The sequence below is a fragment of the Bacillus rossius genome, chromosome 12, assembly GCF_032445375.1.
Source record: "Bacillus rossius redtenbacheri isolate Brsri chromosome 12, Brsri_v3, whole genome shotgun sequence".
Taxonomy (NCBI): Eukaryota; Metazoa; Arthropoda; class Insecta; order Phasmatodea; family Bacillidae; genus Bacillus; species Bacillus rossius.
The window spans coordinates 54729748-54745154 of record NC_086339.1 but is presented as its reverse complement, the minus strand read 5'-3'; the positions used below and the strand labels follow the sequence as shown (position 1 = coordinate 54745154).

At 38.5% G+C, this 15407-nt stretch overlaps 1 protein-coding gene across 4 annotated transcripts in view; it reads left to right on the top strand.

Moving 5' to 3' along the window:
- The window catches only part of LOC134537950 (maternal protein pumilio), a 448094-nt gene that overhangs the window by 35072 nt on the left and 397615 nt on the right, over positions 1–15407 (top strand). Inside the window, exon 1 of one of the 4 annotated variants that reach the window (XM_063378961.1) lies at positions 3763–4031. The exons of the other annotated variants lie outside the window; for them this stretch is intronic. Coding sequence (XP_063235031.1) covers positions 4017–4031 — 15 coding nt within the window. The 5' untranslated portion in view covers positions 3763–4016. Of the gene's footprint in view, positions 1–3762; positions 4032–15407 lie in introns of those variants that run through there. 4 annotated transcript variants of the gene reach the window in all.

Sequence of the window (15407 nt, the reverse complement as noted above, 5' to 3'; positions counted from 1 at the left end):
GGTCTTCGATCCACCGATGGTGATACGGCTGTAGAAGGTTCTTGTTCTTGTCCGACTTCGTTAACTGCTGCAGCTACACCATTACTTTTATTAAAACCTACTGTTTCAAGAGAAGCATTAGTACTTTTCTTTTTGACAAAAGATAATAAATCTGTCTTGTTTTCGTTTGGACATCGTTAAACACAAAACACGAATACAGTTGTATTTATAAATAATACTACGTTTGTTTTGCAAACCTCGTCGTAAGCTATTATTACACAATACCGTATGGTTTACACAGTTAGGATGAGTCAAAATACCCTCGTCATTGATTCAGGGTTGCAGCTGAACTTGACAACATAAATTGTCACTAGAAAGATGCTGGGTAATTAGAAGTGCGCGAGCAATGCCAGGGTTGCCCTGCAGGGTTGCAGCTGAACTTGACAACGTAATATGTCACTAGACTCTGGGTAATTGAGCGAGCACACTCCCCTGGCAAATATCGCGAGGATTGCCCTGCAGGGTTGCAGCCCAACTTGACAATGGTAAAAGTTACTGGATGCTAGGAAATAATAAGTGCGCGGACATAATCATTGCTGCACTCTGCTGCTGCGTTGATAAACTGCTAAACCACAGCGGGAGTGTGACTAGAGAAAGGAAAAGCGTAAAACTTAGCATTTTTAATATAGCTCTTACATATAAGCCCCAGATAAGGCATCCTTGGCTAGGTGTCGATGTTGGTAATAATAACCGAGTCGAGCATTGTTATTTACATAAAGGAAGAACTACGCACAGTTCGCCAGTTATGAATAAAAACAGTAACTCATCAAAAACCGGAAATTGAAACACTTCTGCTTCTGATTTGGGGGGGGGGGGGGGGGGGGGCCTTCAGCCCAGAAGCCCTCCCCCTTAAATCCGCCTCTGCACATAGATGCCGGGATGCCAGAGTTACGAGAAACAACAAAAAATACCTGCAAAAAGTTGGCTGGTTTGGAGCAACACCCACCTTTTCCAGAAATGGAACAGCTCATATCTATCAGTACAAGTGCTTCAACTTGTGCCAGACACTATAGTAGCCGAGGAAACAGTACACCCGATTAAGGCTTTCTGCTGCACTGTGTGGTTGGCCAACGGGTCAAACTGTCTCCAACATCTGTGACACGAATATCACTCCACCTCTTGTGTCTGTCATTGTGTTTAAAGGATACTGTGTTTCATCTACCAGCACCACACATGTGGAGTGCTCAAGGAGGGCAGCGAAAAAAAAAACATGCTTTTGAAGTGGACTTCACTGAAGATGCCAAAGGTCTTTCAAGAACTCAACACTCTGGCAAACGAATGCAACAAAAGTTGCATGATGGAGGATGTTGAACTCCTTTTTCTGTGGATAGGCATGTCAGCTTTAACCAACGTCTACTTCCTCAAACCAGGGGAGAGAGTCCTTTCTACGTGGTTTCATCCAAGCAGCATTGAATGAAAGGCTGTCTCAGCGCATCCTTTTCTTGCACGCTGTAAGCTGATGCGATACTACATCTGCCTTGTTTAACGAAGGAAAGGCGAAAACCTTGAAAATTTTGAACCAAAACCCCGACCTCAGCCTTTCGTTGCTGTCCTTCAAAAACATTACAAACAGAATTAATGTCAAAACCATTTTCACAGCTGGCGAGAAATGTATAGCTGCATTGTACGGTGGAAACAAGCAAGTGCCTCTAGATGAATTGCGGTACAAATGTTATAAGTTTGCAGCTAATAACCAGAGCTGCAGCACACCAACATTTTCTGCACGTTTATGTGCAAGTGCAGCTCTGGATGGGTGGAAGCGTACAAGGAACGGCCTACAGCTCATTACTTCCTGAGAAGCTCTTTCAACTGGTTGCACGCAAGTGCAAATATAAAGGTCCAAGAAGCTGGGCTGTACTGCTCTAACATGTGTGAGCCATGTGAAGCATCCTGTAGCAATGTACATCGCTATGATTTCGAAGAGGAAGAAAATCTGAATGACAAAAATAAGTTAAAACAATTTTCTACAACTTCACTCCTAATGATTTTCCTCGTATGCTCAGTATATTTAACAATATTTAACTCAGAATTGGAAACAAAACTTACTTTTAAAAAAGACCTATTTGTGAAGTGCTGTGTCGTAAGTACTATTGTACGTGCAGAGCTGCGTTTAAGCTCAAATAGGGGATAATGTAGTCTAAAAAAAAAGTATGGAAATTTTTTCGCTACCACATAAATTGTTAAAATTATAAGCTAAAAAAAAAAGAAAAAGACAATTTCGCTGGTTCTTTCGAATATCTCAAAAAAACATTAGGAAATTTTGTTGGATAACTCCAGATTCGGATTCAGCACCCTAGAAAACATCTAATGATAATAAAACCGACTACTGTATTTTTTTTACAATGTGACACCACCATTCGCCTGTATTAATACGCCTGGTTAGTGGTTAAATTTCATGAAAATATATTAGGGATGATTTTTTGAAGAAAATTTGAGGTGTTTATATTACGTGGAATGTACTATAGATACGTTTCATTTGGGGTTGGGGGGCTAAGTGGTTAGCATATAAAATGGTGTAAAATTTGTTTTAGTATGGCAGAATGCAATTGTTAAGAATATGTGAATATATTAAAACAACAATTTTTTATGTCTATTTAATTTACCGACAGCTATCTCGAGAGTAATTTCAAAGCATTAACTTTTTTTGAAGTTATACTTCTGTAGGCGCATTATGAAAAAATGATAGTGAAATTTAAAGATGCGCGCGCATCACTGTAACACAAAATTAACAGGTTGAAGCTACCCGCTAAAGCGCTCATTAAGTCTTGGGAAAAAAGCTACCAACAAAATAGAAATAGAACCTCTATTAGTCGCGCATGTTGGCACGCTCGTCGCCTCTGATCACTGTTTTCATATTTATAATATTTATCCACATGTTTCTAGTTTCTACATTTACAACACGTGTTTTAGTTTCATACAAGTGCTAATTATAAATGTGCTAATAAATTATATTCAGTAGTGATTTAAATGAATATTTTGATTAATATTATTTACTATTCGTAAATATTAGAAAAAAAAATTTGTGCTTATATACTTTTTCAAGTGGTATAAAATATAAATTGAAATATTATTTAATATAATTAATACTAAATATTATTAAATTATTAATGTTAAATATTTATTATTGGTTATTTAATATTTACAAAATAAAGAAATAAATTTAATCAAACATTTAAAAAAAAAAAATGAACACTTTTTGATAAAAATGAAAAGTGAATAATAAATTAAAAAAATAATAAATATAAAAAATAAACTTAATGTTTTAAATTTATATTTTAATTTATTAATTTTCTTTTAAAATATTAAATAATCAATATTTAAAATTAAGAATCTTATAATATTTTGTACAAATTATGTCGTATATATTTATTATACTATAAATTTTATTTTTTTAATTTTTCAAATTTAAACTGAACTTTATTGACTGTGTTGACTATCTTTTTCCAGCCCTTTTATTATTTCATTGTAATTAATTATTTGCATGCAAATAAAAACTATTTTTTAATGATGCCAAAGAAATATAAATTCTGACGCGCGTATATAAGTACACGCACCCATTTTCTTTCAAATCCCGCCTTTGGTAGCGTAATGTAGAATAATGCCGTGTAACTGGTGAAGTGAATACGGAGCGCCGTTGGCAGGCGTGCTGCCGGCCTCCCCTCCAGTCTGCCGCGGAGTGGACTCGTCCAGTCCCGGCGTGGCTTGGTTCTATTGTCTGGGCTGACGAGTGGCGCTGGAGTTGGTGCCCGCGCGGTCGGCCATGGAGTGAGGCGCGGTGAGCAAGGGAACGGTTTCGTTGTTCGAATGCTTTGTACATAGTCTTTATTTTCAGTTTTTTTTAATTATCCGTTCGTTTCGTTGGTTATTTTGTGTTTCCTTCGCGGTTGTGTGTGTAGTTTGGTGTGTGTGGGAAGAAAAGCTTCGGAAAGGAAAGGAAACACCTAGCTGTGGATGATCCGTGGACGCTGGCTTGCGTCATGGGACCGGACATGGTGAGTTTTTATTTTCGTAGCTGGATAAAGTACTTAACGTTCAACAAGTAGCTGCCGCCATCTTATTTCGCTGTCGTGTTTCGATTGCGTTTGGCACGGCCCGTCGTCTTGTTTACAAACAAGCCAGCACCCCTTTGTGTCGTACATGCTTGTGAGACCGCGAGCACCATAGAGCACTTGTGTGTGGCGAAACTCAAATGGCGCGCTTTTTATTTATCGCTAACGAAATTGTTTCATGTATATATATCTTATTTAGTTTGTTACTACGTGTCGGGAGTGAATAAATATGTGCGTTTTGCATATGATTTTAGGTTGATTTTAAAGAAATACTACCTATTGTAGCCGTTACCATGGTGCAACTTAGGAAAATTTATATAGACATACATAGAGATCACAATTTTGTGGGCACGATAACTGTAGCAATTTTTCACAAATCACTTCCAAACTGATACATAATTAATGGACAATATCCAACTTAAGGGGTAGAAAAGGGGAGGATTTTTTGAAAAACAGAAAAATCGATGTAACTCCCATTACATGTAAAATTAAACATCCTTTTGTACGTAGGAGTAATACCAAAATCTTTTGTCTGAATAAGTTTGTGATACAACCAACTATAACTGCGAGGTTGAAAAAACAAGGGTTGGCGTACAAAAAAAAAATCTTACTCCCTTCGTAGGCACAACATCGAATTGGTACAAGTTTTGTATTCTTATGACTTTTATTTAAAACTTTTGCCAAGCTCTCCTTGTCCGGGCGGCCGGATAGAGCCTGCCAATAGAGCTCACTTCAGCTAAGTGAAATAACTGCATACTTCGAAATCTACCTACGCCTTTAGGCGTGCCGAGAAGAAATTTCTTTGGTAAATATGTACAGTCGCGGTAGATGCCAAAAAAAAATGCTAAAAATCTGAAAATACTTTTATTCTGTGCCCTTTCACTTCCTCTTTTCAAATCAACCGGCGGTGGTAAGAAATTCCAAATACTTTAGGATATATAGAATTTTTTAATTTTCATCACAATACCTGCGTAGTATGCGGCAATCATCATTGTTTCTTGTCATAGATAATAAGGTTTCTTGTTTACGAGTATCATATTTCTTATTGTACAATTTTGTCACGTGACTTCCGTGATTGGCCAGTATTCAAATGAACCTTTTTTTTTTTTTTAATTGTTTGAATGGTTAACGGCTTTCGCCCACAACCAGAACTAAATCATTCCAATCTTTATCATTTCGTAGCAATCATATCTCTTACTGTAAATAAACACCCATGCCTTACCCGGGACTCGAACCCAGAACCCCTCGCACCGTAAGCCGGTGTGCATCCGACTACGCTACGGAGGTCGGCTATTCAAATGAACCAATAGGTGATTATTTATTCCGTGATTGGTCAGTATTCAAATGAACCAATACTTGATTATTTATTCATTTATTGTTCAATACGATGTTTAATTAATCGGTCAACTTCTGCCGTGAACGACTACATCATTTCCTTGTAGTGGCAAAGGAAATGTACCCGCCTCCAACTTAGGTGAGTTTTTAACGTTTCTAATTTTAAAGTATTATTTTTTTTATTTGGATATTGTTGCGCAAGTAGTAAGTAAAAAAAAATTACGTGAGTTGTTAATGTTCATCATTTGTCCGGGTTTCGTTAGGTCAGGTCAGTTACATTATAAATAATTTAAAACTAAAGAACCATTAAATTAAATTCACATTTTTAATGTCCGCTTAGTTTGAAAGTATTTATAATGTAACTGACCTGACCTAATCGACCATTTTATTTATTACGCATTCACTAACACACGTCTTTTACGTCCTATTTTCATAACCGCCTGCGGAGATAAGAAATTCCAAATACTTTAGGAGATATCGAATTTTTTAATTATCATATTTGGGCGAATTTTGTTAAAATAAAAATTTTAAATTCCGAAAATACTTTTATTCTGTGCTCTTTAACTTCCTCTTTTCATTAAACCCGGCGGAGATAAGAAATTCCAAATACTTTAGGAGATATTGAATTTTTTTAATTTTCATCCTGTGCACTTGTGCGGCGTTCATTGTTGCTTGTTTACAAGTATGATTTTTTTTTTGCGACGTACGTGAAACCTAAGATGCACATAAAGTTCTGCCATCCCCGATTACACCCGAACAATTCACCTTCGGCCAACTTCGGGTTTATTTATTAATATTTATATTTCTCAACCTGTTTATTTTAATGTAGCTATACTTACCTAACTAACCGTCCATAGTGTTTTAAAGTGTTTTAATGTAGCTAACCTAACCGACCACTTATAATATTAGAATTAATTTTTCCTGCGCAAAAATAAAACATCCCGAAGTTGGCTGAAGGTGAATTGTTCAGGTGTAATCGGGAATGGCAGAACTTTATGTGTATCTTAGGTCTCCCACGTAAACGACTACATCATGTAAAAAGAAAATTACGTGAGTTCCGTCGGTGGTCGTCTGTTCATCCTTTGTCCCGGTTTGTTAGGTCAGGTCAGCTACATTATAAATACTTTAAAACTAAACAACCATTAAAATTAATTTTATTATTTTTAATTTCCGTTTAGTTTCAAAGTATTTATAATGTAGCTGACCTGACCTAATCTACCTTTGTCCCGTTTTGTTAGGTCAGGTCAGTTACATTATAAATACTTGAAACTATACAAGTTAAATTAATTGATATTATTTTTAAGTTCCGTTTATTTTGAAGTATTAATAATGTAACTAACCTTACCTAATGGAAAATTTCTGTTATTTAGGCATTCACGCGCACACGGCAAAATATAAAATGGCGACGGTCAAATGATTACGCACGTCTTGTATTGCAAAATAAGAACGGCGATATCTCCAAAAGTAATTGGAATTTTTTATCTCCGCAGGCGGTTATGAAAAGAGGACGTAAAAGAGCATATAATGAAAGTTATTTCATATTTTTACGATTTTTTTTGGCGCTAATCCGTACACTACATATTTACCGGTTTATCTTTATGTAATAAAGAAACCACACAAATTAATTGATATTAATGTAGTATTTTATTATTTAGTCTTTCGGTACTGTGTAGGAAACGTGTATGTAATTATTAATTTGGCTGCATAACAAACATTGGTTGTACATAACATATTTTCACCTTCGCAGTCTAAAGTAGGATATGTATCCCATCCCCCTTCTTGGGAGTAGTGTAATAGAAGGCTTAGAGCCTTAACTTTACCATAAAGACGGTAATTAATAATAATTTGGAACGCGATACCATAATATTTGTGACTGTCACAAACATGGCGCTAACGTCATTACGGAAATATGTGGATTTGGTCGGGGAACATTCACACGCTTGTTTTGTAAAAAATACGTTTCATAATGAATTTAACTTTTTGGTATCGTTACAGTTTTCTAGTATAGAACACGATACCGAAAATGTTACTTTCCGTACCCTAATGTAATTTTTCTCATGGAACGCACATGTGTTAAACTGGCATGCGATTCTTCTAGCCCTGTTCCCGCGCATTTATCTCGTAACTACTTCACTAATTGCCTCACATTTCTAAAAAAGTTTTACTACCGGCTAAATAGTTTTTATTGAATATTTATTTGAACACCTATTATCAAATTATAAGTACAATTCCACTTATTTTCAGTTACAATTATATTAAAAAGTTATTTCTTCACGCCTACTTGTATAAGTCATTTTCGCTCTTAAACTCACTCTCATGCATATTTATTTTCACGCCGATATTCATTTAATCACTTTTACCAATATTACATACTATAATTCCCTTCGTTCCTTCATTCGAGTGTGTTGCTATTGGCCAACTTCAGTGACGTCATATCTTCCCTAATATTTTTTCGACTTAAACTACACACGCGCTGCTTACCGCTAGCGAGATGTTATCATTACCAATTTCCTTTCATTTTTTTTATACTCACATACCAACTACACCATACCAATATCGTGTATTTCCCCCAAAATTCTTTATTTCAATTGTTTGTTTAGTTTTCAATACGGAAATGGCAGGCAAGTAGCGAGAAAAGTATATAATTCTTCAGTTTTGCTTGCTGGATTAAGTAAAGTGCTCAAAAATAAAATAATTATAACTTTAAATTTTTTTTGTGAAACTAGTTGCCAAGATATTTTTATAAGTTCAAGAAAAATGTTGTAAATTCTACACCATATATGGGTAACAAAGAAAATGCTGCATTTCTACAAGTAAGTTGTTATAGTTTCTCTAACCGTTATCACTCAAGAACTGGATCAGTGGAACATATTATTCAAAGTTAATTGGCTAGCCCCCACTAGTATGTACAATCGTCAGGCAATGTGTTGTAATGTTACAAGGAATAATTGAAACTAGTTACCAAAATATTTTTATAACTACAAGAAAAATGTTGTAAATTCTACACCATACATGGGGACAAAGAAAATGCTGCATTTCTACAAAGACGTTGGTATGGTTTCTCTAACCGTTATCACTCAAGAACTGGATAAGTGAAACATATTATTCAAAGTTAATTAGCTAGCCCCCACTAGTCTGTACAATCGTCAGGCAATGTTTTGCAATGTTACAAGGAATAATTTGAAGTCGCAGATCTTGGCAAATTGTGAATAAGCTGCTAGATACTATCAGTATATATTTTTCTCATGTTTACTGGGCGAAAGAATTTTTAGTTTGCCACGCGAATATATGCCATAAAAGTTAACATTTTTTTAAGTACATACACATGAGAAAAATTGTATATACATGATCCGGACACTAACATATAGTTTCATGTTGGGTTTGGCTGGCGACAAGCGCAAAATAAAATAAAATGGTCTGAATCGTGTTTAACATTAAATTGCCATCTATCGGCAGTGGGGGAACATTTACTGAAGTTCCGTTTAAATACAAACATTTATTTTGTAACTTAAAAAAAATTGTACTTTTACAAAATGTACTTCAGTTCCAATTACAATTTTTTTTTACTATACCGCGGCGAGGTGACGAGTGGGGGTGTTAACCTTCGTTGCATTGTTTCATCGTCTTTTCAACAAACAAAAAAAAAACCGGCTAGGAAGCAACCTACGGCCAATTGGCGAGCGAGCAGTGGACCGGCCGCGCCGAGCTGGACATGACACTCACTCGCGCCACGAGCGGAGCTGGCCAACTCGCTGACTTGTCTCGTGTCTGTTGAAACTCCCACCTATTAAATGGCTGAAAGTTTCAAACAAAAAAAAATTGCCTTCTAAAACTAAATATATTAGTAATAAAAACTTAAATAATGAACTAAAATCTCTACTAATTTTTTTTTTCATTTAATAATTGGGTCTTTGTTCCCCCCCTCCACCGTATTGGACTTCCCCCAACTACTTATTCATTTGGTGGGTGACATTTACTGATCGCTTCCTTGCCGGGATTTGCGAATTACACAATTGACACGAACGCAGCACATTACACAATTTGTATCGCGTTTCAAGTGCTTTTGCACAGTTTAGTTTGCAAATTTTTGTCTATTATGCAACGAATTGGTTTTTATTTACCATCCGCTTTGCTTTGAGCAATATAGAAGTGAAATCCTCTACATTTAACGTAAAGAGGCTGTAATCCGTCGTCGGTGTACTGTTTGCGTAATGACCTCACGGTATGACTGACGACACGGGACATTACAAAAGAAAGTCATCTGTTCGCTTCCTCAATATTTGTCGCTTACGTAAATGCAACATTTCCACACTGCAATATTAGGAAACATAGTAGGCAATCAGGATAAATACACAAGTCAGCATTGTAAGTAAAATATTGAACATTTACGGTTTATACAAGCGGAGATTGCTATTGTGTTAGCTAACGCCCGAATTTTGCACTTGTTTTAAAACTATTGTGTATTGCTATCGTCATTTTTACTATTACCATACTTTAAACGATGAACTTTGAATAAGCCTCGAAGTTAGTAGGGGGTTACTCTTTCTTATTATACATGACATAGTTCTTCACCAAAATACTTTCAGTATGCTAGACCATTGTGACTACAGTCCTCTTCCTGTCCAGTTAACCGCTTGTGCTGTTGGGATCCTCGTGAATCATTGTTTACATTTTGGTAGGATTTGTACTGGGTTATGTTGACAAAACGTTGTTGCATGGGCGCGCTGCCCCAGGGGGGGGGGGGGGGGGGGCGTCGAGCCGGGTTCCACTCCCGGCGGGGTCGTGCTAGAAGTGTTGGCAAGTGAGAGAGACACGGCGGACGTTGCCGTGAGCCCCTCGCCTAAGTGTTACACACTATTCATGCATCATTTACATACACTAACGCTGTGACACGTGCCAAGTTTATGGTGCTTGCCTACCGTTTGACAGGCTGTTTTTTCTCTTCCATTGCTTTGGTTGTGTGTGTATACATACACGCATACACATTCAGGGCAACGTTGCACGGACGTGTTTCTAGTTCGCTGCGTTTTGGCCGCTTGCATCTCGCCTTTTGCGGCCGCGTCGGTTGTGAAAGTAGCTGTTCAGTCGAGACGCGATAGAATAACGACATAAAACAGTTACTTGGACTCGGAATAAATGACAGAGTAAAGGAAGTAAAAATGGATATTAGTCTGGAGTACAAGGTTATAAAATATTGCCGTTGTTTGAGTTTGTCGTCGCTGTTGGTCAAGGGTCGAAGACGCGTAACAGTACGTGACCACAAATTTGTAAAATGTCTTGTTATTTATGCTCGAATTGTGATTTTTTCCCCCTCTGGAAGAGAGTTCTTAGGCGTGTGGTTTTACCCCTTATATTTTAATAAATGAATACTCTTAAATCGTCAGTGGAATTTTTACGTGCCGTCGTTGTACGATTTCTGTGGGATGATTGCTAAAAATATATTTAAGTTCTGAAACTTCGATATAGTTTCTTTTTATCGAAATTTATCATGAATCCTAGAAGGTCTGTTAACAGCGTACTGTTTTGCACGTTGGTTCACGGTTTGTGGCGATGTAATTGCTGCTTTTGCTGAAATACTTGAAGACGTATTTATAAAATACTCAAATGCGAATTTGCAAGCATTTGTATTACCTAATGTTCAGGGAGGTGAAGTCTGCTGGACAGAGGATTGAGTCCTGCGACAGGGGTGCTAACCGGAAGTTTCTGGTTTCGAATACGGGCGCAGCAGTTCTGATCTCTGTTTCCTACCATATTCCCCTGTTTGAACTAGTACAGCTGTAGGGATAGTGGAGGCTGAATTGTCTTTTCCTTTCAGAAATTTGCAAAATAAATTTGTTATTTTGTTCATGCAAAGTAAATTTTTCTGCAGATTTGTGCCAACACTTGTTTTCTTTGTTTGTTGACCATATTCCTGTTATGGAATATTATGTGGTGTTTATATCCTGTTGACAACAGCAATTTTTTGCTTAATTTGTGTTTTTGTCTTTTGGGTATTTTTTAGTTTTCTTCTACAGACATACATGTGCTTAGCAATAGCGTATGTCCAAAAGCTTACATCAATTCATGCACTCCCATTGCACAAATCTTTCAAAGATAAGAACACCTGTGTATTACACGAAAGAACAATTTTTACCGGGTTTATTGTATCGCAAGCGATGTTGATTTGTTAAGAGGCACGTGGCTGTGCACAGTGCACAGTGGCTCGCTGGAGGCGGAAACAGGTTCCATTGTGCGCCGGCAGCCGGGCGCCAAATGTCAAGGCGCCGGCGGGGCTCGGATCCCACCGACCTCGCGCGCCCGGACTGTCCTAGCCATTAGCCCAGCGCAATTTTTGACTGATAACGTCTTATAAATCGATGAACGCCGGTTGCACGTACGAAAAAGCGTCACGTTTCGCCTGAGCCGAGCGTGCAAGAACCGGCCAACCACCGTGCGAGAAAATATTCTATAATATCAAACAGGTTAAGGCGGCCTTTTTAACTAATTGTTCGTGCTTATATTTAAACAAATTATTTAAATTAAATTTGCAAAAACTTTAAATATTTGAAAATTAAAAAGTATGCAATTTTTCATCAATGTTTTCTTATGACGTTATCACGTAAAATTATCATCCGTAAACCGACTGTACAGACAAACCCCCCCTTTTTTTTAGTTCTTTGTCTTCATAATAAATGTAACACTTGTCAGTTCAAATGGCGCAAACGTCAGGAGAGAACACGATGTACAACTACTTGGACAGGTTACAAGGGTGCGATTAGAGCCAAACATTTAAACGGAACGAGTGAGGAAAATATAAGATGCTGGAATGAATGTACGTCTCTTGGAACATTGTAAATGCCGGACATTAAGAGCATCTTATTGAAATTGCAGATGTGAACTTGGTGGCTCCTTAAATGCGTCGATTACAGACGCCGTGTGATCGTGTGGCACGCTGGACAAGTACGGGACAGTTCAAACATCTGTGACAGTGTTCTCATTTGCGGCCAATAGCTGTCTGCCTTGAGCCTGCTGTGTTGGTATGGACCCGCCGGTTATTGAGCGTGGCCTCTGCCATTCCCTCTAGCGTATTGGATATCATCTTCCAAGGGCTGGGGCTTTTCAAGCATTCTCACGCCCAAAGGAGACGCCGAATGAAGCCTGCGGTGGAGGAATTTCTTTTCCTAACCTAACTGAAAACAAAGTGTATGCGTAGGAGGGGTCCGGGTAAGGGAGGGACCTAGGTGCGTCAGGCCGAAGCCTATACGCCTGGTCATGCTGGGCTGGGAGGGGATTGGCCAGCCATGGCAGCGATTGGCGCCATGACTGACGCCCCTATCTTACCACCACGCAACCTGCATAGACACAGACATGCGGGTATGCAAGGGCATGCATTAATTCCGTTGGAAGGCATCGCGCTCCGGTGAAAGGAACCGGAAGTTTCCGTAGAAGAGGCTAACGAAGTCTGCCTCTGAAAGTTCTCGCCGGGGATTACCTTCGATCGCCACGGCCAGTATGGTGCCACGAATGTTTGCGGGTATAGCAAGCAGTTTTATTCTTTTCTGCGTTGATTTCCGTTGCTTCGAAAACACTATTAGTATTTTTTTTTATATAAGAGCGACATATATAATTTTATTACGGTCGAATGCTTAAAAGGGTAAACTTGGTCATCTTAATGAAGTAAACATTTTAGATAAACGTTTTCGTTCTCTAATCCGTTTAGTACTCATGTACATGTAAAAAATGATTTAAAAGGAGGCTTGTCAACTAATGAAGGTAAACAATGTCCTAATGTTGGTTTTTATTTCATAAATGACGTCGCTTGTAATGAACACCAAGGCGAATGAGGAGACCAGCTACTCGTCTAACTGGGGACCAGCTACTCGTCTAACCGGGGGACCAGCTACTCGTCTAACCGGGGGACCAGCTACTCGTCTAACCGGGGGACCAGCTACTCGTCTAACCGGGGGACCAGCTACTCGTCTAACCGGGGGACCAGCTACTCGTCTAACCGGGGGACCAGCTACTCGTCTAACCGGGGGACCAGCTACTCGTCTAACCGGGGGACCAGCTACTCGTCTAACCGGGGGACCAGCTACTCGTCTAACCGGGGGACCAGCTACTCGTCTAACCGGGGGACCAGCTACTCGTCTAACCGGGGGACCAGCTACTCGTCTAACCGGGGGACCAGCTACTCGTCTAACCGGGGACCAGCTACTCGTCTAACCGGGGGACCAGCTACTCGTCTAACCGGGGGACCAGCTACTCGTCTAACCGGGGGACCAGCTACTCGTCTAACCGGGGGACCAGCTACTCGTCTAACCGGGGGACCAGCTACTCGTCTAACCGGGGACCAGCTACTCGTCTAACCGGGGGACCAGCTACTCGTCTAACCGGGGGACCAGCTACTCGTCTAACCGGGGGACCAGCTACTCGTCTAACCGGGGGACCAGCTACTCGTCTAACCGGGGGACCAGCTACTCGTCTAACCGGGGGACCAGCTACTCGGGCGCCTCTGGTGTTGCCGTGCAGTACGCCCCGCGCCGAACTCTAGCCTCGAGCTCCCACCTACTGCCTGGCCTGAAGGAACTAGCTCGAGCGAGCCGCTATTATCCACACAATTCAGGAGCTAACTGCGGATAAGTATAGGAATATTATTGTCAGTACCCGAAATTAGTAAGCCAAAATATGTAGAAAAAATAAATTGATGAAAACTGCATTTTCGGTGGTGTCATCGCCAACCCAGAAAGATAGGTTCGCGCGTTACATGACATAACAATGCGCTCTGTTTTCTACACTTGGTGCTTGCTTCCCCATCCTCTTGTTAGCACTTAATACCTGGCTGTTGGCAGGCACTTATATTGTCTTTCTCGCCGCTTATCTGTGTTCTCACGCCTGGGGCAGCCCGACGTATATCCGCCATTTATCGCGCGAAACTCAGCAATTATACAGATGTCCATTTGGCAGACATTCTGTCTAAATTAGATTTGTATCATGCTGGCTAATAACCCGCCGCTTCGCTCGCTCAGTTTCTGGGTATTGTTGATATTTTACCTTTGTAAGAAAATTGTGATTTCGAAAAAACATATTAAAGAAATAGATACAATAAATTATCAAGCGTATTAAAGATAATTCACAAAAAAAGTTTCAGAATTATATTTTTAAATTTTTAGTGTAGATCAAATATATGATTTAATAATTCCCGTTTTAGTGGGTTCGAGGATTTATTTTACTTTAATGAAATCACACTTTTTTTTTCATTTCATAAGGTAGCCAATTAAAAAAAGTAATACGCGTATTATTTAAGTAATTCGTGTTCAGTTTCTTACATCCAGATTTATGTTCTGTGGAGATACGATTTTTTTAATGATATAACTTACCTTAGTTTCACCCCCATAAATTTCGAATTCTGAAAGAAAAGAAAGGAAAAAATCGTAACTATATGCTTGTTCATTCTTAATTTCTAACCCTTAGATTTAGTAGATTCTAAGTAAGCTTTTTTTTTCTTCATAGAACCCTTGAGGGGCGGAATCTCGCAAATAGGTCAGTAAATAGTTTGAAGTTTATAACTTTTATTATTCTTACCAAATAATTTAATTCGTTTCGGAGTAATTGTTTTAAAGTAAATCAAAACTTAACTAACAAAACTGCATGCTTAGAAAACTAATTTCTATAAATTAAAAAAACCTAACTACATGTCTCTAATAAAAAAAACCTAACTACATGTCTTTTTTTAAAAACAATACTTACACCTTTTACATCATTTAGGGGTGCATTTTATAAAATAGTGAAATAGTGGTTAGTGTTGTTTTTGATATGTTTACTATGTATCGGTACCATATATCTTTTCTTATGGTTGATTAGATTCTGCGATTATGATTTATTTTTAATATAGATATACAGCTTTTCACCCCCTTAAAGTTTGACTTCGCTAATAAATAAAATGATGTTACTTAATGTATATTTTTGTGGTTTTAGATTCGGAGATGTGTTTTATCTGAAAACCAT